General features: G+C 36.0%; 3 protein-coding genes across 8 annotated transcripts in view; 1 reads left to right on the top strand and 2 right to left on the bottom strand.

Annotated features, from left to right (window-relative positions):
• The window catches only part of NF1 (neurofibromin 1), a 249,354-nt gene that overhangs the window by 167,914 nt on the left and 56,698 nt on the right, over window positions 1–24,742 (top strand). The window lies entirely within an intron of this gene.
• On the bottom strand, window positions 5,332–7,533 carry OMG (oligodendrocyte myelin glycoprotein). Its single transcript, XM_068531363.1, has 2 exons — window positions 7,523–7,533; window positions 5,332–6,663 (listed from the first exon to the last, which is right to left on the bottom strand). The coding sequence occupies exons 1-2, from the start codon at window positions 7,523–7,525 to the stop codon at window positions 5,332–5,334; spliced, it is 1,335 nt and encodes a 444-aa protein (XP_068387464.1). The 5' UTR covers window positions 7,526–7,533.
• On the bottom strand, window positions 14,324–23,250 carry EVI2B (ecotropic viral integration site 2B). The gene is made up of 2 exons (XM_068530746.1): window positions 23,129–23,250; window positions 14,324–15,973 (listed from the first exon to the last, which is right to left on the bottom strand). Exon 2 carries the CDS (start codon window positions 15,956–15,958, stop codon window positions 14,603–14,605), a length of 1,356 nt encoding a protein of 451 aa, XP_068386847.1. The 5' UTR covers window positions 15,959–15,973; window positions 23,129–23,250; the 3' UTR covers window positions 14,324–14,602.

Below are 24,742 nucleotides of genomic sequence, written 5' to 3'. Positions count from 1 at the left end.
AGTACACTCAGAAAAAGGAAGTAAAGTCACAAGATTTATTATTTAGAGATCCCAGAAACGTCGCCGGGGGGGTGGGGGGGTGCACAGTGAGCTGGGGGAAGAGCAGTCCTCTGCCCCAGTTCAAGAGATACAGTACAGGGTAGGAAGCACCTCTTGTAAGTTGGTTGGGATGACAGTCACTTAACTTTTTACAGGCTCAACTCTAAGTGCTTATTTTAAAAGGTGCCCCAGGAATAGCAAAGTGGGAACTTCTGGTGGTAATCCTAATTTGAGTCCTTATCTAAATGTCCAGACTCTGGGTATGTGTAGGGTTGTCATACTGTAAAATGCTTAGGCAGCAACTCAGAATAGCTGTTTTCTCATCGCAATTGCCAATTGCTGTCCCAAAGAGTTGTACCAGTATGTGAATGTGACTATTTCCTAATGTCTTCCCCAGCATTGATTTTTTTTTTTTTACTTTTAAAAAAATTGCTTGCTGTTTTAGTAATAAGCGTGGTATCACATTTTATTTTTATTTCTCAGTTATTATGTGGTTTGCCATATTCCCATATACTTATCAATCCCCATGCTTCCTGTCTTTTAAACATTCTGTTTGTGTCCTTTACCCACTTGTCCATTGGGAAATCTAAGTACTTTTCTTATCAATTTTATGAGCATTTGATTAACAATCTCCTTTACATTTTTCTCTTTGAGTATTTTTATCAGGCTCATTGTTTGCAGCATAAGAAGTTTGGGATTTTGTATGACAAACCTATTGATGATTTCTTTGTGATTTCTTTTTCTTTTTATAATTAAAAATAGCCTTCCACCCAGAGATTTATATTCTTTTTTATTCTTCTGCTGGTTTTAAGACTTCCTTTTTTATATTATCTTTTTTAGTTCACTATGTAGGTGTATCACATGAAGTAAGTGTTAAATTGGACTGTTTTCAAATTTTCCCAGCATTGTTTTTTGAATCTTTCCCTTCCCCTTTGATTTTTTATTTTTTTCCTTCTAAAGTTAACAGTGTCTGAGAACGCACTACATGGTAGGTACTGTTCTAAGCACTTTATACGTATTAACTCATTTTTTTTTTAACATCTTTATTGGAGTATAATTGCTTTGCAGTGGTGTGTTAGTTTCTGCTTTATAACAAAGTGAATCAGCTATACATATACATATATCCCCATATCCCCTCCCTCTTGCGTCTCTCTCCCGCCCTCCCTATCCCACCCCTCTAGGCGGTCACAAAGCACCAAGCTGATCTCCCTGTGCTATGCAGCTGCTTCCCGCTAGCTGTTTTACATTTGGTAGTATATGTATGTCAATGCCCCTCTCTCACTTCGTCCCAGCTTACCCTTCCCCCTCCCCGTGTCCTCAAGTCCATTCTCTACATCTGCGTCTTTATTCCTGACCTGCCCCTAGGTTCTTCAGAACCTTTTTTTTTTTTTTTTTTTAGATTCCATATATATGTGTGTATTAACTCATTTTTTCCTCACAACCACCCTGTGAGGAAATGGAGGCACAGAGAACTTCATATGTGTCCTGTGCTCTAATTGTGCTATCATTTCTATATTGTAGTTATCTTCCTTTCTATTTATATGCCACTACCATTCTGTCTTAATTATTATAGCTGATGAAGAAAGGCTAAGATACTTCTTCTGTTTCTTCCTTTTTCTATTCTTGCCTGTGTATTTTTCCAGATGGACTTAAGTGTTTTATTCTAACAAGAATCTCATTGGAATGTTTGTCAGAGTTGGCTTAATCCATAGATTATCTGGAATTAATCACATCTTTACAATATCAGTCAAGGTGTGTCTCCTGTGCTTAGCCTTTGTGCCTTTGGACATTCCAGATGCTGAAAAAATACTTACTGAGTGAAAGAATAAATGAATGGGGAGACCTTTGTTTATCGTCTCCATCAAGTCTTGGTTTATACTTCTCATTAACGGTTTTTAACTTTTCCCCATTTGGTCCTGCACATTTCATGTGAATGTTATTTCTTGGCATTATATAATTTGGTTTGTTGTTGCTGTCATGAATAGTATCCTTTTCCTGTAATCTTCTAATTATTTGTTGCCAGAATGTGAGAAAACCATTAATGTTTGCATATTTATTTTGCTGTTATTTATTTAAAGTTGTTCTTCTGAAGGCATTCCTGAGGAATCCTTTGGATAGATAATTATTTCACCTGTTAATAATAACCATTTTGGGTTTTTCCTATAATTCTATTTATATCTGTTGTCTTTTATTCTGGAATAATGTTTAAAAGATTGATGGTAATGGGCATTGTTGTTTTGATTCTGGTTTTAATAGAAATATAATTTTTCACTTTTAAGCATGACATTTGCAGTACATGGTATCATTCCTTATCTAGTTCTTACAATATATTTCATAAGGAATAATCTTATAAAGGTTTTAAACTGACTTTCGTGTGACATTTTTGGTGTAAAGGAATTTGCTGTTGCTTCAGAACATTGTTATGGAAGATTATTGAATAGCACATATTTGTCATCTTTTAAGTTAGGCATAGAAGACATTTTCTCATCCTGCTGTGATAAGAGAATGTTTCTCTGACTTTCTTCTGGGTCCCCGTCTCACTAACATCTGAACCTGAATCCCGGAGGGTGAAGGATCAGGGACTGAAGCAAAAAATATACTATTTCATTTTCTTGCTCTTAGAGTGTGTGGCACTTGGGTGTTTACGTATGTGGGAATTTCTCAAAGCACTGGGTTTGGACATACACATATAATAATACTAACAGCAAAATTACTGCGTGTAGAATGTGGGGAGCCAAGACACTGTGATAAGACTGTATATGAATTATGCCATTTATTCCTCAGGAAAAAATACCCACTATGAATAATTTCTGCCAGCCCATATGACTTAGGGCATTGGTAACTTGCCCAGGGTTGTACAGTTGAGAAGCGGCAGAGACAGGATTTAGGCCTAGAACATTTGACACCTGAGCACAATACCCTTCACCACTATTTTATCCCTTATTGCATTTGCTTTTGTGTTTGTGCTCTTATTTTCATTCTCTTGACTGGGGAGAAACAAAAGTTACTTGTAAAATGAAATCAAACCTTAGGTATGGATGGATGGATATATAACTTATGAGCTTGAGAGATAGACACTGAGGATAATGCATTTTGAAATGTTTATTGGAGCCCAATAATACGGTAGTTCTTGTTTGAGTGGCAAATACTGCTCCCTCCTCCATCGGTAATGATAAGAACACAATTTCCTTAGAAGGAAGTATGTAATTACTGTAAGGCTAGATAATACTTCTTTCTGAGGACTTAAGGGTCTGTGTGGTTGACATATGTTGCACGTGTAAATTTACTGCATTTTTTTCTCTGCATTTTGCAGACACATCATTAAGATTGGCATAATTTATAGGTGCTGCTAATGCTATAATGCGTAATTTCACTTTTTGGTCACTTTTCCTAATCGGATTTCTAAGACAGCACTGAATTTTTGGCACCCTCAGAGTGAAAGACAGTTACCTTTAAGAAACCTACTTTCTGTGCAATTCAGTGTGTGTGGTTTTTTAAAACAAGATGCAAGTATGTCGTAGATTAGGAAATATCTAAGCAATTAGCCTGTACCATTGATGGTGAAGATACTAGATTGTTGATTGGGAGGGAGGAGAAACAGCTTGCCCATTTTCAAATCATTTAGGGACTATTTCAAATAATTTCTTTTCTTCATGGTGAGATTCCCTCCTGACAATAGTGAGCCAGTTAGGTTTGCCAGGGCAGAAAAATGTTCAAGAGTCACTGTACTAAGTCAGTATAGGAGAGGAACTGCTTCATTGAGCCTTAAAAGTAATTTTTCCATAAGCCTGCCCCTTAAAAAGAAAGAAAGAAAGAAAAAAGAAAGAGCACATTAGAAGGTTGTTACTTTTCTCTTTCTCTGAGTAGAAATGCTTCCAAATGTGGAAAGAAATCTTAGTTTTAAAAGTCCTTAGGAAGGAGCCCCAAAATTTCTATCTGTAGTCTTTTACCAACTCTAAGAATGCTTGAAATAGATTCTTCCTTATGTCTCACAAATTAAATTCCTCATTTGTGGCTCACCCATTTCAGTTATGCTGTCTTGCATTTTAATCTAGCCGTGTTTCTGGGTCTCTTTTTCTGACTCTTGGCTATTACTTATGTTTTTCTCTGATTCAAAAGATGGCTTACTTGTATATTTGTAGAAAATTCTCAATTTTCTTCTAGTTGAAGTCCCAGTGCAGTTTGGAGTGTCAAGATCTGTCCCATGCCCAGCTGTAGGCCTATTGTCTGTTTTATTGGGTTCATCACCTGGTCGTAGCACCAAATGAATCCCAGCCTTCTTTCCCTTTCTCCTTTCCTTTTCCTTCCCTTCCTTAGTATTGCCCATGTTTGTTAGACCCCCATGATTTTATCCTGAAACTAATCTTATTTTTAACTTAGGTAAGTCAGATTCTAACTTCTGATGTGTAAAAGATAAATTACCCTCTCCTGCACATAGAAGGCTTTTAATTTTTTAAATATTTTAATTTTCCATTAATGAACAGTCTGTTAAATATGCACTAAAACTGTTCCTTTACATGTCTTTAAGCTTGAAATTTTTATTACATTTTTAATACTTCCCTTAAATACAAAAAACAACGCCGTTAAACTTTACTTATTAAAATGCAAAGCCTAGTGTCTTCTAGCTTTTTGAAGAGCTTTTGTCCATTATATAATCTGTAAAGTAGCCAAGAGTTCCTCAGAAGCAGGACATCATTTAGATTTAAAACAATCATGGCTTGTGTGCAAAATAATGATGTGACATAACCATTCATGGGGAGGCAGCCACAGTTTTACTCTACGTAGTGACAGAACTCTTGGATACCTCCAATATTACATTTACTATAAAGACTTGACCAGGGTACCCTAGAACAAAAAAAAGGTTAAGTCATTTTGATTCTACCAAGTAGATTAAGTTGGTATGACTAGAAAGCCAAATGACACAGTTATGAGCATAGACCTTTTATTTTTTCCCAGATGTTTGACACTGTAAACATACATAAAATACATATTAAAGTTGAGATGCTTTATATTTTGTGCAGTAAATTGAAGCCTTAAAAAGAAAACATTTCATTTAAAAAAAAGAAACTCATTAGTTTTACTTCATTAAGACAGTAAAATAGCAGCAAGTACCAAGACATTGTGCACTTCTTTATTTAAGACGAGTTGCTTCATTTACATCAGAGTCAGAAATGTAAGACTGGCTTTCTTGAATACTTAATATAGCTTGAGTCACTGGTTAGATAGGGGCATATTTTTCCCAACTATACATCAGGGAGGAGTGCTTTCATTAATTTCAGAAAATGCAGACCCTTAGCCAGCCAGCATGACCACAGCATTGAGCATTAAGAGAAACGAAGCATTTACTTTCCAAGCACTTGCCACAGAAGAAGGTAAGCGAGTCTTTACATTTGTGGTTGTCTCTTCCCTCCGTAAGTTAAGGGTTGTGCTTTGTTGAGGCATTTCAGAGAAATTATTTGGCATGCCACTAGTAATACTTAGGGTCATGGGTGTTGGGGATGATTTTGTTGAGCTAGTGAGGCTTGTGTTTGTAACCATTCCATCTTGGAGGTGAATAGTTAGAGTTGCAGCTGCTGCTTCATGTGAATTGATCGTTTCTGTGGATGTATCTTCTGGATAGGGCACAAAAGCCTTGTCAGTGCTAGTAAAGGTGGTGTCTTTGCTTAGAGTGGCACCAAACGTTGTTTCCTTTGTTCGATATTGTTTAGGTATTTTGGTCACTTTGGATTGAGTTACCATACTCAGAGAGTTAATGGTGTCCACTGTCTGCATCCCACTTACAGTGAACAAGCTTGAGGTAAATCCAGAAGGTGTGGGGTATATGTTATGTTCCTTCAAAGGTGATATTTGGCTAGAACAGGGAGTCCCTGTTACATGGGCTTTTGTTTCCATCATCCACTTAAGTAAGTAAGTAATGTTTTGTTTATGGTCACATGACCATCTGTTATGGTAAAGGGTTATCTCTTGCAACTGGAAGAGTTGGTCAAAAGCTTGATCTGGAATGAATGTGAACTTATTGTTGTGCAGGTAAAGATGTGTGAGATTTGTCAGGTTTATTAATGTTCCTGGAAGGATTTGTGTCAAGGAATTGTTAGACAGGTCCACAATATGTAGTTTGGAGGGCATGTTGGTTGGAACTGTCCAGAGTTTGTTACTACTGAGGTTGAGAACCTCAAGACTTCTTAGTGTATTTTTAATGAGGACAACCTTTTCCAGCATATTCTTAGAAACATCCAGATATTTAAGGTTCCACTGATAAGCAGTATCAGATTTTTCAAGCAGTTTAATGTTGTTGTTAGCAGCAGACATGTTCCAGAGGGACCGAGGTAACTGAGCAGGCAAGCTTTCAAGCCTGTTGTTTGAAATGTCCAGGGTCCTCAGATTGGTGTACTGGGTTAACTGGTTATGCAGATCAGTAAAGTGGTTATAAGACAGATTTAAATGGATAATATTCTCTTGCAGTCCAGATGGTAATGTAGTCAAGTTTCTGCCTGAACAGTCCACATGCCTGTGCCTCTCGGTGCATATACATTGGAGAGGGCAAATGCATAAAATACCAGGTGTGAGAAACAGAAGGATGAACAGGCTGGGAGACATTTTCAATATCTGATATTCCATCAAAGCCTGGAAACAAACAGATACACCCTTCTTTTAATATGCAAATACAATTAGGCATCTGCATGGGTCAGTTAGCATTAGGCAAAATTTTCAATAAACCTCATTGTTGTTGAGTTCTTTTATAATTGTTCCAGTGATTAAACTAACAAAGCTCCCCTTCATTTATAGTCCAAATGCTTAATCCTTCAATTGGGGCTATGTGATAGAGAGAGACTCTCTCCCCCTACTGTCTTCTGCATTTTCTCATTTATTTTCTCCCTTCTTAGTCTTTCTTATTTATCTTCCCAGAATGTTGATATTATAAAATGGCATTCTCTGCAAATAAAGAGTCGGAATCTTAAGCTATTACTATTTTTGATAATATTCTTCCTTACTCAGATGGGAAAAAATGGCTGTCGTGTCTGTTTTGGTTGTTTTTTTGGGGTTTTTTTTTGGTTTTTTGTTTTTTGTTTTTTTCAGATCTCTGCAGTAATAAAATAGTCAATGTGTATGTAGGATGAGATTTTATTTAGATATTAAAACAATACTTTGAAATGCATCTTTGTCTTTTCAGGATAAATATATCCTTGCAAAACATTTTAAGGCACTTGAAAAATCTGACCAACACCATACCTTTAAATCTCACATTTTATAAAGTGATTTCTTTTCTGTATATTTCAGTGCCGATTCTAAAGGAAAACAATGTGTATATTTACAAAGTGAATGAATATTAGAAAGAAATCCCTCAACTGACACTGCAGCAAATTTCTGGTGCATGCACTTGCTATTGAATATATATTCAATCCTAACGTTGACTTTCTCTTAAGACAAGGAAAAAGAAAAAAATTCCGAAGTCGATTTTTTACTGATTTAAATAACAGCTTACCATAGTGTTGTCTTCTACATCAGCATCTCATTTTCTCCGGGAAACTTAAGCTTAAAGGTCGCCTTGTTCTGGAAAGTAGGAACCGCTTCTGGCTGTGGGCTGTGCTTGCCTGCTCAGCTGCATTGTGTTGCTGTGAGCTGAAGCTCTGCAACCACCTGATCAGTACCACATAGGAGGACTGCAGAGCTGTCATTGGTGCTGACTCAAATTTATTGCAAGAGGTGCACACGCAACAGAATGGACCAAAAGAAATTTTTTTTAAATTTAGTGTTGAGTGTACCCATATATCTCAGATTTGCTGTAGGATGGAAAACCTCGTGCACATTAGACCTGGCCTTTACTCATTTCTGTGTATTTGAGCTTAGGCTCCACATTTTAACATTCACCTCGTGAAGAATTTGTGGTTCTTTTTAATGCGCCTACTCTTCATTCATTTTATACATTGAAAAATGTTGAAAATGAATTTGAGCTTCCTTGTGGATGGTTTTCTAAGATATTAGTTTTAACTATTTTTAACTCTGCCTTTTTATCTTTTCTAAAATGGTACAATTGTCTTATCACTTTTTAAAATAACATATTACAATCTGTTTGATTTTTTTATGTACCCCCCCCCCCAGCCAAATATGGTGATTATTATATACAGTCAGGTTTTCAAATTTATCAACCACCTAACTGTTCATCTTTTGGAGAAGTACAAAAGTACTTAAATATGATTATTTTGTTTTTATCTTTCTGATACAAAGGATTGTTTGACCTAGGCTATGCACAAACGAGGCTACATTTTTTAATGAGCATCTAATTCTTTCAATTATCAGTTCATGTAGTAAAGTAAATGTGTTTTATTTTATGTCTTTTGGGTTAAGGATTTTTTTCTTCATGAAATTACTTTGGTCAGTCGATATGAATATTGTTGTCTCCAGAGACATCTTTGGTACTATATGAATGGCCATTTATTTGATTTTATGTTTTAAGAATAATAGCATAAATTTTAGTTGATTTCTTTAGAATGTTTCACATTTTATCTTACTGAGAAAATAATTTACATTGTTTTTAAATTACATGAAATAATGTAAAAGGGAAAACTTTCATTAGGGGCTTTATAAAATAAGACCAGATTTATGACAGCTTCTGCTCCACTCTTTAGTGGACTGATAGTGTAAATAATCTGCTAAAACTTGAATCTAATTTCTAGAAGAGCCAGTTTACCTTAGAAAAGAAAACAAAGTCATGACATTTTCTTTGCCAAATTGTTACCATTTAAAAACCAGCAATTATTAGCACGTTACATGTAAGGAAAATCTCTTTATGCCTATTTACTAAATCCTTTGTTTTTCTCTAAATTACATTTGCCATTTTTTAACCCCAAAGTTTACCCTAAATAGAATTTATTGTATTAAAAATTGAAGTTTATTTTCTTAGAAAAGAAACTATACTCTAGGAGTCATCTTTTGTATGAGATTAATGTTCCTCAAAAAGTACCTACATTTTAAAAGTCTGAAGTGTTAGAAATTTACTATTGATTAGATACTTTATTCCCACTTTACTTTGAGGGTTCAGCCTTGGGCTCTTAATAAGATTCTTTCTATGGATTTCAGAAACCAGTCATCAGTCTTAGTGCTTAAAAATAATGCGTTAAAAATACAACATTCAGCAATATTGTTGTGGAAATAAGGAATGATTGTTTTGACATTTAGGTTTCTTCCATTTCAGCTTCTGTGTATGTTAAACTTCAAGGGATGTGACTGAGGGTCAGTTTACCAAACACTTAAATCTCTCCTTTTAATTTTAGGAAGTCTCATTACATCCATGTGGATGTAGAGTTCTCCAGTTCCATTATACTTATTGGTGTTTTTGTTTGAAAGAAAGAACATGCTATTTCATTATGGATCATATGAATTAGGGTTTAGGCTGTATCGAGATCAGATTTTGCAGCATATAATAGAAAATTCCAATATAATAGTAGTGGCAACGTTTCTTATTTCAAATTTGGGGACATACCAAATTGCTTCTGTTGTTCAAAGACTATTGTAAAATTCTCAAAAAGAAAAAGAGGGTGGAAGTATTGCCTACAGCCATACAGCCCTGAATGTGCCAGATACTCGTCTAATCTCAGAAGCTAAGCGGGGTCAGGCCTGGTTAGTACTTGGATGGGAGAAAAAGGGGGGAGTTCATTTTAGTGTGCTTGAATCGTAACCATCTGTCCGTATGATTTTAGAAGTTCTCATGAAATAAAACAATAGTATATTACATTACTCCAAAAAAAGAATAATTTTTTGTAGGCTTAAGTGTTTGTTACAACTTATTTTAGATGTTATTCAGACACATTACATTTTAGATAAGTCAAATATTCTAGACTAAGCAGTAAATAAACTTACATATTCTTTTGTGAAGCACACCGTTCTAGGATGCATTACCCCAACATTGTGAAAGGTATAACAAATTACCTGCCAGGGCACAACTATCCCATATTAAATCAACAGTTTGGAAACCCAATCAGTTTATCTTTGTTACTTAAGTTGATAACATTTGTTGTGCTTATTTGAGAGTAAAAGTATTATATTCTCTATTTTTGCTAACATAGTTGGCTATTCAGACTGAACTTACTGCCGAAAACAGCTAAGAGTACTGAATAAAGTATTTTAAAAGCATGGAAGAACTGACAAGATAGAAATTATCAGGTCAAAATTCAAGTGAATCAATCCTTTCTCCTACCTCACCACCCTTTTTCCCCCGTGTCATGGGCTTGTTGCCAAAACTCAGTCACTTGTTCCCTAGAATGTCCCTCATCTGGATTTATCTGTTTGCTTCCTTGTGAAGATTTAATTTGTTCCTCTATCCCCCATATTTCCTATAAATGGTTTCTAACAGCATTAACATAATTGCTTATTTGTATCATCCTATAATAGTTTCAAAATAATACTAGTATTGCTACAGATACTTAGATTACAGACTACTGAATAAAGTTTAAGACTCTTGGCAGCCTTATTTGTTCTTAGAATACATTTCACTAAGGATGTATAATCAATTCTGTGTCCTAATGCACCTTGAAATAATTGTTTTCTCTATATTTTTATGTCACCAACTTTACATAAATTTAGCTTCATTTGTTTCAGTTACTTATCAGTTTTTAGGGACTGCTTTAGTCAAAACTGTATAACAAGGTATATTCAGGGAAATCTTGCTTCTCTATCCCCTCCACCCTATTCCCTTCCTCCTCTTATTGGTGACTATTTTTATTAGCTTTTGGTTGTATCTTAACAGTATTTCTTTTTGAAAAAGAACAAAAATATGTATGTATGTATCATATGTTCTTATCCCCGCCCCTCCTCATATAAAAGGTTGCATACTAAGTAGACTGCTACACATCTTCTTTTTTTCTTAATAATATATCTTGAAGATCACTCCATGCCAGCATATAGGGATCTTTCACATTTATTTCATGATGCATAGTACTCCATTTGGGAGTGTACCATGGTTTATTAACCAGTGCCCTGTTGATGGGCATCTGGATTGTTTCCAGACTTTTGCTGTTACAGATAATGCCACAGTGAATACCCTTGCGCCTGCCTAAGTAATTTTATATTTTGTCCAATGAGTCTTTGAAAAAAATTTCTGTAAGTAGGATTGCTGAGTAAAACGGTAAGCGCGTTTGGAAATTTTCTGGATATTACCATATATTGACTATACCATTTCGCAGTTCCACCAACAGTATATCAGGGTGTCTAGTTCTGTAGAGCCTCACCGTAGACTTTGTTGCTGAACTTTTGGATTTATTTCCATCTGATGGGTAATAGTATCTCAGTTTAATTTTAAATGCATCTTATTTATTATAAGAAAAGTTGTATATCTTTATATATGTTTTTAAGGATCATTTAAATTTTTCTTCTGTGACTGTCTTTTATATGTTTTGCATGTTTTTTTTTCTAGTGTGTTGTGGGTATCCCCCCCGCCCCCAATCTGTATTTAGGTTTTTTAAACTTTAGGGATATTAGCCCTTTGTCTTAACTTAAGTTGCACATTTTTTCCCCAGTTTGTCCTTTGTCTTTTGACAAAGGTATGTTTTTTCTTTTTTAATGGTGTTTGTTTGTTTTACATTTAAAAGTTTTATGTAATTGGACTTCCTTTTTTTTTTTTAATTAATGCTTCTGGATTTTGAGTCTCAACTAGGAAGGTTTGTCCCACTTTCAGATTATAAAGGAATTCACTCATATTTCTTCTATTTTTTTATATAATTTTATATAATTTCATGTTTTATATTTATATCTCTGATTTATTTGGTGTTTATTCCAATGTAGTATGAAGTATGGATCCAGTTTCATCTTTTTCCAAGTACCTATCCAGTTGTCCCAATACTGATTTGAGATTTGAGTCTGTTTCTGGACTTTCCATTCTGTACCATTGATCTGTCTAATCATGTACTAATATCGCAGTGTTTTACTTATAGGTGCCCATATATTTTGCTACTTTACTTTTTGTTCAGAACTAAGTAATAACAACAATTAGAGTCACTCTCATCTAATTCATTGTGTTGCCCACCACCAACACCAAATGGAATACATGTGTGATAAATGTATGTTGCAATGTGTGAGGTAGGTGCTCTTTGGTCCTATGTTAGTGAAAAGAATGCTGAACCAGGAGTCAGGGAACAAACTCAGCTTTCACTACCACTTCTAAGCAAGTCACTTACTCTCTCTGGGCCTGTTTTCTCAGCATTTAACAAATAAAAGGAGCTGAACTAGATGGTCTTGAGGGTTGTTCTGAATCTGGTTAATGGGATCTGGTAAGAGCACCACTGGTGTGTAGTATGTAGTTCAGTCTACCTTTTATTCCCCTGTGCCTTGTCCTTTTGCCGTAGCCATGAAATAAACTTTGTCTTCTGAATCCTGCTTCTTTAGTCTTTCTGTAGGTTTTTCTTTGTTCCAGCATTTTCTTTTCTCCTGTGTTTCTTTAGCTTGCATTTCTTTCTGCTGATTAGGCAAGGATTGCCACTGTTTGGCTGCTCAGCTTCCACTGACCTCAGTGGGGAAAAATTGCATTCAGTAAATAGGAATTACTTTCCCCCTGGCAGAGAATTTCCTAAAAAACAAAAAGCAGCTGCTGACAGGAGTCTGTTCTTCTGTTGTATAAAAAACAGAAGGAGAAAAGCTGCCTCTATAGTGTTTGAAGAAATCAGACGTGACTATGACCAGGTCATCAGCTCTTGATTTGTCTATGAGGGTTGGTATTTCCCAATACTTCTCCTTCAAGAGGTCAGGAAAGAAAGTGATGAAATAGAAGAGCAAAAGTGTGGAAAGAGCCCGTTAGGTAACAATCCTATATGTAAAACAAGAAAGGTTATGATGATTTAAGGCATGTCAAAGTCTTGACCAAATATAAAAACTTTATACCTTATTTACCCTAACTAGAATACTTAAAATTCCAACGAATAAGAGGAGATTCTTAACCTCCTAATTGTTGCTAAATAAATTAACCTCAAAAATGGTAAGTTTGAAAAATACATGAAAGAACTTTTTAATGTGGAAGACAGAGGAAAACCAATGTAATATGACAATAAACATCATGCTTATTCAAGAAAAATAAGAAGTGCAAAGGAAGTGTGTCTGCAGATAAAAAGTTTTAAGGGTCAGTCAGGGACCCCTCTAAAGATGTAAAGGGAACATTGTATATAAAATTTCAATGTCCAAAAGTCTGCTAGTTTTTATTAAGATGGAGCTTTATTGGTTTCTTGAACACCAGTGCTGCCAGTAAGTACTATATTTTATTCTGAAAAATCCCAGAACTATGAGAGGTTCTCCAAGGGTAGGTTACCACTGTGGCCTCCGTCTTTCATTCTAAGTGACTGTCCCCCGAGTTCGGGTCGGGTAAGGCGGAAGAATGTGCGCTTTTGGGCAGAGGAGCACTTCTGCAGGCACGGGCTGGCATCTCCACAAGGATCAGCCAGTGGACTCTCTCCGTCTTAACTTTGACAAAGGTTGGGCCCGCCCCTACTCTGATAACTCAGATTTATCACTTGTCAGGTAATGAATAAAAGATGAAATTCTGTGTAAGAAAGGTAGTTTAAGAGTTTTTTAAAGTTGAGAACCATCTGTATTTTGATACCATCCTTTTTTCCTGAAAAAAGTCATCTGGATTTGGAATGAAGCCATAGAGGTTTGGTTTTTGGTTTTTTGTTTTTTTTTTTTCTTTTATAAGATTTCATTTTTGGGGGGTGCTTGAGGCATATAAAGAAACTTTGAGAATTCCCTGGCAGTCCAGTGGTTAGGACTCCACACTTTCACTGCCGAGGGCCCGGGTTCAATCCCTGGTCACAGAACTAAGATCCCGCAAGCTGTGCAGCACGGCCAAAAAAAAAGAAGAAGAAACTTTTTTAAGTGGCTAGTTCTAAACTTTGTGTTCCCCCAACAAGATAGGAAAATGTCTACATTTTATGGTGTGTGCTCATATTTTTTTCAGAGTAAATGTCCCCAACTCAGCCCCCCAATTTGATGCTTTAATATGTTTGTCTGACAGTTTCCAATGAGAGCTAAAAGGAAATTTATTCTCAAATAGACATGCATTTTAATCTCTCATCCCCACAAACTTGGAATATTTATTTAATACCCGAGGTATTAATTTAAAACTTAGTTTTGTTTAAAACTTGGAGTATATATTTAAATTCTCTCACACACACTCTCCCTGGAAATGGAAAAATAAAATGGAAATGGAAAAATAAAATTTTATTTATTCAAGGTAAATTTATACACAGCTTTTCAGGAAAAAAATATCTACTGGGTAATAATAAGTATATGTAGATTGCTTGTTTCCAAAATGGCTAAGTTATTGATACACATACCATCCACATATGTAAAATGTACTGTACATTAAAGTTAGGGCCTATAGCCAGTAAATAGACCACTGTTATATAATTTTTTTTAAAAGTTCCACTTATGCACATAGGCTTTGAGCAGATTTCAGGTAGTTCCCGAATAAAAATCAAAATTGGCTACCAATTGCCATTTAATGTATTTCATCACGTGAAGAAAAACAAAAGATTGGAGTCCTTTGAGAAGAAGAGAAAATCAGCTAAAAAGCAAGTAGCAGTTATAACAGTTCTGCAGGTGGGGGTGGCAGGGATTCATTGAGATTTTGATCAGAGTCAGGAGGACTAGGGAACTGCTGACACTGGATCTCCTGGTTTGTCATAAAATCTTCTAGAGGCAGGGTCAAGTTAAGTGAGTCAGGGGGAGGTGGAAATGACTGTTTGAACTCAGAATCATGATCTTCACAGACTTGATTGAGGCAGTCCAGAGATGGTGGGAGATTGGTGGAATCATTTGGAAGAGGAGATACAGTTGTCACTGTGGGTCTGTCAGATTGGCTACTCTCCTGTCCTTCCAAATCAAGAAGGGGAGGAGGTGGTGGAAGCGGATCTACATCATCTGAAGAGGAAACAGCAGTGCCAATTGTTGATCCATCAGCACTATCTTCTGATGTACCATTTGCTTGATCTTTTATTTTCTCTGTTTTGGGAGTGTTAGAATCTTCAATGTTTTCATTTGATTCAAACAACTTAATTTCTAAGTCATCTGCTAAAAGTGTGCTTTTGCTTGGTTTCCAGGCCGTAAGTGAAACAATTGATGTACGTTTTGGGAACACTTCATTTTCTCTAATGTTATCCAGACATACGTCAGGGGTTTCACCATCAGCAAATGGAGACCTACCTGCCCAATTTTGATCATTTAACACTGGTTTTCGCAAGCATTTCCTCAATACAATCATGATTATAGCTACCACCATAGAAGTCAGAACTAAACCAATTAATATGACCACTATTGAATTAGAATTGGTTTTCTGTGGGCTCTTGTTTTTAGTGGTAGTTTCCAGGTTGAATCCTGGTGTACTCCTAGGTGAACTTTTGACAGTTGGTGTTGGTTGTATGGGTAGATTATGAGCAGTTGGTGGTATTGATTTTCTAGAGGAGGTGTGGGTAGATGATGGTTGTTGAGTGGGAGTATAGACAGATGGTGGTGGTTGTCTGGTAGAAGAATGGGCAGATGTTGATCGTTGTCTGGCAGAGGTGAACACAGGTAGTGCTGTTCCTTGGGAGGAGGTGTTGGCCATTGGTTTTGGTTTTCTGGTGACATTATAGGCAAGTGGTTGTCCAGCAGAAGTATGTGCTGCTGGTTTCCCAGAAGACACATAGACAGCTGGTGTTGGTTGTCCAGCGGCAACTTCGGCAGTTGTTATTGGTTGTCCAGAAGAAAGGTTGTTGAATTGTGTTGGCTGACCCGAAGGATTCTCTATTGTGCTTTGAGAATTAGCCGAGACATATGGCCTTGATGATCTAAGTAAAGTAGACTGTGGTTGCTTCTCTGTTGTAGTTGCTTCTGTCTCTGAGAAAAAAATATCGTTCAGATGTCCACAAAACAAAATTATGGTGAAATATTTGGGATCCATTTCAGAATGTTTCCTCTTTACCAGTAGTTTTATAATAAAAGAAAGAAAGAAAATTAGATATCATTTACTATCTGGCATAAAGTAGGTAGGTACTTGATGAGTATTTATCTTTCCTAATTTAGACTTGATACACTATAGGCTAATGTGATCAACTCTTAAATATACTCTAATTTATCATATAACATTTGGAATTCGTAGGCAGTGATCTCTCTTCATTCTTTCATAAGATCTGTACTTGGCCCTGCTGCCCCTGTAGGTTTATTACATTACAGTCCTTCGTTTCACAGTCATACATCTCAAATGCCTAGGCTCTATATGCTGGTACCATGTGTGTGCATGCTACTTTTTCCTCTGTTTGCTACTAGAAATACATTGATCTTGCTGCCTCGAAGGACACCAGTAACCGTCTATCACCTAATCCAGTGGTCTTTTCTTTCTCTTTTTTTTCCTCTCTCGATCACACTTGACACTGTTGATTACTCCTTCACTGCTATTCGAGTAGCTCTTTGTAGTCATCTTTCTTTCATGCTCATCTCACTAGCTCCTGTCTTTCTCTTGCATCCTAAATATGGTACTTGATAACTTGATATGTATTCTGTCCTCACTCTTAACTACTTTTCTTAATCCTGAATCTGTAAGGTTTCAGCTCTTACCTTTATGCTCTAACTCCCAAACCTGTATGTCCAGCCTAAATTTCCTTAATTCTTGTTCCATCTGTGTGACTTCTTGGTGGACATTTCCATGTATATATCTCACTATCAGCAAATTGAACATATTAAAAACAGTATTCATCTTCATCTCGATAGTGACTCCTGTCCTAACTTCTCTATTTTTGTTAATGGTACTACCTTTGTGAGTTTCTCATGCACAGAGTCTATGGTATTAAGTAATCTTTGCAGCAGCATCAGTGTCCAGCACAGTGTCTTTATACTAGGACCTCGTATTTTTAAAGGATTCAATTCAACTCATAGTCCTAGGCTCAAAATCCTAAAGTGCTCTTTGAATCTGCTTGAGTAAGTAGTCTTGCTGCTGCTTTCACTTATTAATTGATAAACACCACCATTGTGTCAGGCCCTGTTCTGGTTTAGGAGATGGCCCCCCCCCCAATTTTTTTTTAAGTTTCTATTGGTAGAAACAATAAATAAATAAATACAATAATCTGATAAGTTTTCTCACAAAGGTATGCAGAAGATGCACAGAGGAACTAAGCTAGCCTGGGAGGGCTTCAGGGAAGGTTTCTCAGAGAAGTAAAACTTGAACTGAATCTTGAAAGGTCTGTAAGAATTAATTAAGCAAATAAAATATTCCAGCCAGGGGAACAACATAAGGGCCTAAGAAAAGAAGGCACGTCTATAAGTTTGTGGGATGTGGCAGATGCTAAAACTTGAAGAGTTTTAAGTTCCAGTTCTACTTCTACCACCTAACTACCTGTCTAACCATGAGAACTAGTCACTTAATCTCTCCTGTTCTCAAATGCCTTCTCTCTCAAGTGAGGATAGTTTTCAGCTGTGTGTGTAATATTCTTCTTTTGCACATCATTAAACAAAATGGTAACTATTTGGTTATTTCTTAACATTAGGGAAAGGAACATCTCAGGGTTTTAGATCCTGGTCTATATGATTTGAAACTATAGTTTTTCTCTGGTTTTTAGGCCAATCTCAGAGAGATTTGATGGTCTGTGCAAGATACAGTAATAGGAGAAGAACAACTCCCTCAAGTTTTGCAAATAGATTTTTCAGCATATTTGAGTAGTTTTCATTGCTTACTCCTCTGCCACTCGGTACACAGTAGAAGAAAAGACGTGATTTTTTTTCCTGTACAGTCTCTTTATTTTCTCTGTAATACTTCAAGCCTAAATTTTAAAATATTTCTCCTTTAAACCCCCTGCACACTGCTGATGAATTAGTCTTCTTACAAGCATGTATGATCAGGTTACTGTTCCCTTGCTTGAGAGTTCCCCATTGCTGTCAAGATAAAAATTCTAAACTGAATTTTCTTCCACCTGGCTCAAGTTTACCAGTCCAGATTCATATCTCATGACTGAAACTTCTCATTCCTCATCTTACATACTTCCTGAACACATACTTTTTTTTTTTCTTAAACAGACACTTTTCATTATGCTATTTTTCACCCTCTGAGAGTGTGTTCTTTTTTCCAAACCCAGCCTCTTCCCCCTCTGGCTGCCTAACTGAACCTGTCCTCGTCTGTCAGACCTCAGCTTAAATTCCCTTCTTAGACCAAATTCTCTGTGACTGACCACAGCCCAAAGAGCTCAGCCATTCCCTGAATCCCCGAAGTTCTTGTTATCTTTATAGTTCCTTAGATAATTCTTCATGTATGTAGCTCACTCACGCTTCTTTTCTCTTAAATAATTGTGTTTTTTAAATTACTTCTAACATTTTCTTTTTATTATCCCCACCCCCCAAACAAGATTTTAAAGAACCGTGAAGAAGGCAGAGAGAGACAAAGAAAATTCCTTATCTAGAACGTCCTATGTGTTGCACCATCTCAGGTGTTTTACATACTTCATTTCATTTAACCGTTAAATAACTCTGAGAAAGATGGAGTAATCCTTGATTTATAGATAAAGAGACAAATTCAAACGCTTTAAGCAATTTGCCAAATGTTATATCATTATTAGTGACAGATTGGGAATTTATACCCAGGACCATCTGATTCCAAAGCATATGCTCTATTCTACTACCCCCAAACTGCCTCATGTTTTTATATTTTGATTCCTTTACAGCAGAGTGCTGTATATGTTAGCAGCTCAGTAAACGCTTAACCTATATTGGGCTTCTTGGTTCTTTTCCATGTCAATTTTTCACTGTTTATTAATACTTCTACCAGAATGTAAGCAGAGAAGGTGAAATCTGAGTTATTAAATTATGCTTTATATCAACTTTGCAAAAGGCTTAATAAGGAAAAAATTTGAAACTTTTGGCGTAAATATGGGAATTTAAATCATCTCTGGTTGGTTATCATCCATGCAGTTCCCACCTCCTATTCTTACAGATTACCCCTTCCCCCCAAAAAAGGCCTCATTGGAAAGTGTTATTCTTTAGAGTTTCACTTTAGTTTTCAAAAAATGCCATCCAAAGCAACAGAAAACATAGGCCATGAATTGTCTTTGCCAAAACATGTTTCTTCTTTTGTGACTTTTCTTAAATTTTTTTTAAAAACCCACACAGTTCCTTCTTTCAGTTAGCTGAAAAAGACATTAGAGAAGGAAAGAACCCAAATAGGAACATAATTATAAGCCCAGTTTAGTCTGTAAGATCAATTTTGATAGGTTCATAGCCTCTTTTGTCAATAGGAACGTCGTAGACCTTCAGTGTATGAGATTTGCCACTTGTCATTTAAGGGTTACAGCAATATTAACACCAAATGCTATTTTTCACCTATCCTACTCCTTTCTCCAACTCCTCAGTTAGCTATCTAACCTCCTAGGGTCTGCTACTTCAGAATACTAGAATGTCTTAGAATTCTACTACAGCAATTCAGAATAGTCCAGAAAAAAGGAACAGGATTTTAAAAAAGAATAAATAGGGGGTATAATAGTGAAGAAACTGGCTTTTTTTTCTAGTTCAGAGACAGTGAGGCCAGTTTTATTACCAATGCAGAAAGTTATTTAACATTTGTATTTTAAATATATATATATAAGCCGTGTGTACCTGAAATACCAACATTGCTTCTGCAGGCAAAGAAGGTAGAAAGAAAGAACCATATGGGGCAGGGGAGTAAAAAGGAGGAGAAAATGTTGGATAGGATGAAATGAAAGAGGAATATAAAGAAATACAAAATAACACAAAGGAGAAAAATAAAGCAAAACTTAGAGTAAGCAGCAAATACATGGAAAAGGGGAAGGTAAATTGATTAGAGAAGGTATTGAAGAAAAGTTAATAAAAAAGCTGAAGAATAAATAGTGATTATGTATTTAGCAAGAAGTTAGGGTAGAAGGTTAAAGTGAACAAAATTAGACGTTGGGGGAGAAGATTGAAGTAGAAGAAAGAAGGAACCACAAAATGCTGCTCTCCGTCTTTGCGGATACAGGGAACCAGCAAAGAGGAACGATCTTCCAAAAATGGAGGACAGGACTTAAATCACCCACCTTCTCAAACTCACTTACCTTTCACTTCAGGCTCTCCTATCTGTTCTAAGTATCCTTAAGATTCCCCACCTCCCTTTTTTTCCTGTCACTACCCAGAAGCATACTTGTTAATTACTCTAAATAACCTATGCACAATCTGTATAGCATTTTTCTAGAAATCCCTTAGTCTGCTGCTCTGGGAAACCCTGAATTTGTCTACCTTTACACGGCAGTATTTTGCTCATTATTTTAGGTTTGGACTTTGAGGTTTAAGTTTGTGATTTTGGTCCTTTGTTTTTCCTGAATATAGAACATTTTTTAAAAAGAAGGAAAAAATCAGCAGTTTTAACTAAGCATTTTAAAGGCAGTTATAGTGAAGTAGGAGTCCCCATATATTAGACATGTTCTCATAAATACAATGCATAAGTACATAAAGGATTTAGCATTTAAAATTGATGCTAAGTTGGATATGATAAGAGAGATGTCATTGTCTTTTAAGGGGAATCAAGGAGATTTGGATAGCATATCCTAGACAAGGCAAGTGTAGGTAGCAGTATCAAAAATATCATTTGAATTTCGGTTACTTTGATATAATGTTATAATATAATAGATTAAAATTTAGTGTATCTAAACTTTATTGTATCTCCAACTAGTAATGTTATGAAACCAGAAAAGGAAGAACACAGCAGTTCCATATCTTGAGGAAAGGCAGAAAGGGAAATTAACTTTGAACTATGATAGGAATTATTTGATGACTATTTTTTATCAACAGTAATAGCTACCATTTACTGAGTACATGCCAAATGTTCAGCACTATCCTATTTTTTTTTTAATTTATTTATTTATTTATGGCTGTGTTGGGTCTTCGCCTCTGTGCGAGGACTTTCTCCAGTTGTGGCAAGCGGGGGCCACTCTTCATCGCGGTGCGCGGGCCTCTCACTATCGCGGCCTCTCTTGTTGTGGAGCACATGCTCCAGACGCGCAGGCTCAGCAATCGTGGCGCACGGGCCCAGTTGCTCTGCGGCATGTGGGATCCTCCCAGACCAGGGCTCGAACCCGTGCCCCTGCATTGGCAGGCAGACTCTCAACCACTGCGCCACCAGGGAAGCCCGGCACTATCCTATTTTAATGAGCAAGGTGATGTTATCATCATCTTACAGATAAAGCTGAGGCACAGAGAAGTTGGGTGACTTGCCAAAGTGTCACAGCTCTAAACAGTGGCACTGATACAGAAACCAGTCAGTCCTGTACTAGAGCTCTTTCCTTCTGTTTACATTCGTAGTAAAATTATGAAATAGGAATGCTTTATGAGGGAAGGAGATGTGAGCTCTCTGGGAACAGATACGTAAGGAACTTTTGGAGTTAGAGTTGTATAAAAGGTTGGACAGGAACTACCAGGAAGCCATTTTAGCCCTGTGACTGTGGAAACAGCTATGGGAGTTTTGAATGGTTAGCCTATAAGCTGTCATATTTGAGGTGATTTTTAAAGATTGGACATTGACAGGCATCAGATTTATATTTAACAAATTCAGACTTAATTCAGAATTCATAATTTCCTTCTGAGTAGAATTATATAGGCATTAGTTGAAAAACACAAGCACTATTAAACTCTACACTTGAGACTGACCCTTTAAAAATATATAGACAGGACTTCCCTGGTGGCGCAGTGGTTAAGAATCCGCCTGCCAATGCAGGGGACACGGGTTCGAGCCCTGGTCCGGGAAGATCCCACATGCTGCGGAGCAACTAAAGCCCGTGCACCACAACTACTGAGCCTGCACTCTAGAGCCCGTGAGCCACAAGTACTGAGCCCACGTGCCACAAATACTGAGCCCGCATGTCATAACTACTGAAGCCCGCATGCCTAGAGCCCGTGCTCCGCAACAAGAGAAGCCACCGCAATGAGAAGTCCGAGCACTGCAACGAAGAGTAGCCCCTGCTCGCCGCAACTAGAGAAAGCCTGCGCGCAGCAACAAAGACCCAACGCAGCCAAAAATAAATAAATTAATTAATTAAATATTTTTAAAATATGTGTGTGTATATATATATATAGACAAGTCTTGTCAAAAAAAAAGAGATACAAATCTTTATTTTTTTAACTTCTGTAATAGTTACTTAGAAGAAATCCAAAGTGGACTTGTAGGAGGGAAAGTCATAAGTATTTAATGAAATGTTGAAATAGGATATCATCACCCACTATGAATTTATCATTCTGTGATATTACAAGTCTATGTAAACTCTTTGCAGTTTTTATTTTGGAGGATATTCATTTTGTAATTGTCCAGCTTACTTACAGAATAAGCATCTTTTCTCCATATTAACAACTTTCTATTCTGTGGGTGTTTTTTCCTCTATTTTACACTGTTTACTAAAGACTCAGATAATAATACATGACATAAATATGTAGATGATATGAGTAAATATATACACATTTTATCATAGCAGTTTTTTCTTAGCTGTAAAAATGAAGGATAATATTTTCATGTCATCATTATTACTTAAATTTAAAATTCTATTTGTGTGAAAAAGCATATATGATAATGATAATTGAATATCTCATCTAATCACCTTTGGGTTTTTTTTTTTTTTAATTAGGTGAAGGTGACCATTCTTACCATGGAAACTAAAGGGGATTAAAAAGTAAAAATAATTTAAATCTATGGATTATGCTTATATACAGGAAAATTTTATAGACAGCAAATCAGAACTTTTAGCAGTCGGTATTCTGGGGTTGTAAATTCAGTCATATCCCATAAATTCTAGTTTTATTACCAACCCTTAGCGTTTTCTGTCATGGCTATAGATTTCTTTCTTTTAATTACAGAGCTAAGGTCAACAAACGTAGTGAATCAATAAACTTTAAAGGGTTAATATTATAGAAACCTAGGTGAAAATTTTTCTCCAAGGCAGGCTCAACACTGGATTTTTAGAATTCTATGCAACAAAACCACAATACCTGTTATAGACATCTTTAGACTCTCAGACTTTAAGTTTAAAACAATAATGAAATTTTAGTTTTAAAAATAAATTCTATATAAAGCAAAGATCAAACCAGATTGCCTGTGTGAAAATTGTCTTACCTCAGCTGTTAACTTCTTTTGCAGAATGCTGAATTCTTGTTCTAACTGGACATTTTGGTCATTTGGCTAAGAAAGCAGAAGGGGTGGTTCAGTTCAGATTAAAAACGGTCCTTTAGCAAACTGAAATGGTTTCTGCAGAAAAAGAGGAAGTTTATCAATAGTTGTTTCCGGAAGTTCAGTAAGCCACAAAATGACTAAGAAATGTACTACTTTAACAGAATTTATTTTGAAACAATTTGGAGCTACATGATTTGAGTGCTTTTAATTAACATTTATAGGTAAACATTTGAGACTCTCTAGTAATGTGATTATATAGTTTAGTTATTTAAAATAGAACCTTGGAGAGAAAATTATATGTTGTAAGGAAAAACTGCCAGTCAGGTTATTACCCATAGTGAGATTTCTTTTCCTAACAAGTGAATGATGTGTCCTGTTTCCTTGTATGACCTTAGGCAAGTCGCTGCACTTCTGAGTCGCCATTTCCTCCTCCGGAGGAATATTTCTATTATTGAGTTTTGTGAGGATTAAGTAAGATAACATAACATGTGTAAATGCCTTACACACAGTAGATAGCCAGTAAATGTTAATGTTATTTCCTCATACATAATTTAGGCTAAGCCCAGGTAAAAGTGTGATTAATTTTTGACCAAATACTTTCCTAAATGATTTTTGAGTTCAAGTCCACAACTCTTTCGTTACCCACAAAGTAAGTGTCGGTGCAAAGTAAAATAAATTGGGAATCATTTTTTTAAATAAGTTAACTAATAAGCAAAGTATGTTGAGAAGAGTATGAGTCAGTCTGAATACAGGTTTCTTTGGGCATGTCACCTTCTAGCCTCTTTCCTCATCTGAAAAATGGAGATCATAATTCTAAATTTATAAATGTATTATGGGATTAGATAAATGTAAAGTGCCTAGCATAGCACCTATTACAGTAGATACAGTAAGCATTAAACCATGCCCCGCTTTCCCCTGGTCACTGCAGAGGAACACAGATGGTTAAGACCTAGTTCTTAATGTCAAGGCACTTATAACTTGGAAAAAGAATAGTTTTTTTTTTTAATATGCTATAAACTTATGTAATATAATTTGCTATATATATAGTATACAATATGCTATAAACTTTTAAAATATGCTATAAACTTTTGTTTCACTATTTTTAAATCCCTGAATTAATAAGCATGTGGACCCTAGCACCCCAAGGGTAGAAAACAAAAGTGTCTTAGTTCAGAAATAACTTTTAAAATTTGAATTCAAAACATATCTTAACCTATCATCTTTAAACACTGGTCAAGTTGGGAAAGGAGCCACTTTTCATGAGCTACCATTGGATGCTGTCTACCTGAGGATGTGTGTTTAATAGCCAAGATAGTGAGTGATGAATTTTAAATATTCCTGAAGTAGGGGTTTTCTGATTTGTGAGAAAATGTATGTTGAATAGGAAAGTAGTTGCCTAGTTAATTTCTTCTTTTTAAAAGGACACTAATTTGTTTCAGTTTACTGACAAGTCCTTATATATGACACTTGATTCAAGGACTGCTTTGTGTTGTCACTGTTTGTTCTAGTATACAATCTCAGATTTTTTATTTGCACAGAATGGGAGCTCTGCCCAGC

The sequence above is a fragment of the Eschrichtius robustus genome, chromosome 20 (genome assembly GCF_028021215.1).
Source record: "Eschrichtius robustus isolate mEscRob2 chromosome 20, mEscRob2.pri, whole genome shotgun sequence".
NCBI classification, from domain to species: Eukaryota; Metazoa; Chordata; class Mammalia; order Artiodactyla; family Eschrichtiidae; genus Eschrichtius; species Eschrichtius robustus.
This window is presented reverse-complemented; position numbering and strand designations above follow the sequence as displayed.

Coding starts and splice junctions, on each gene's coding strand:
- EVI2B (XM_068530746.1), bottom strand. CDS start 15,958: ATGGATCCCAAATATTTCACCATAATTTTGTTTTGTGGACATCTGAAC.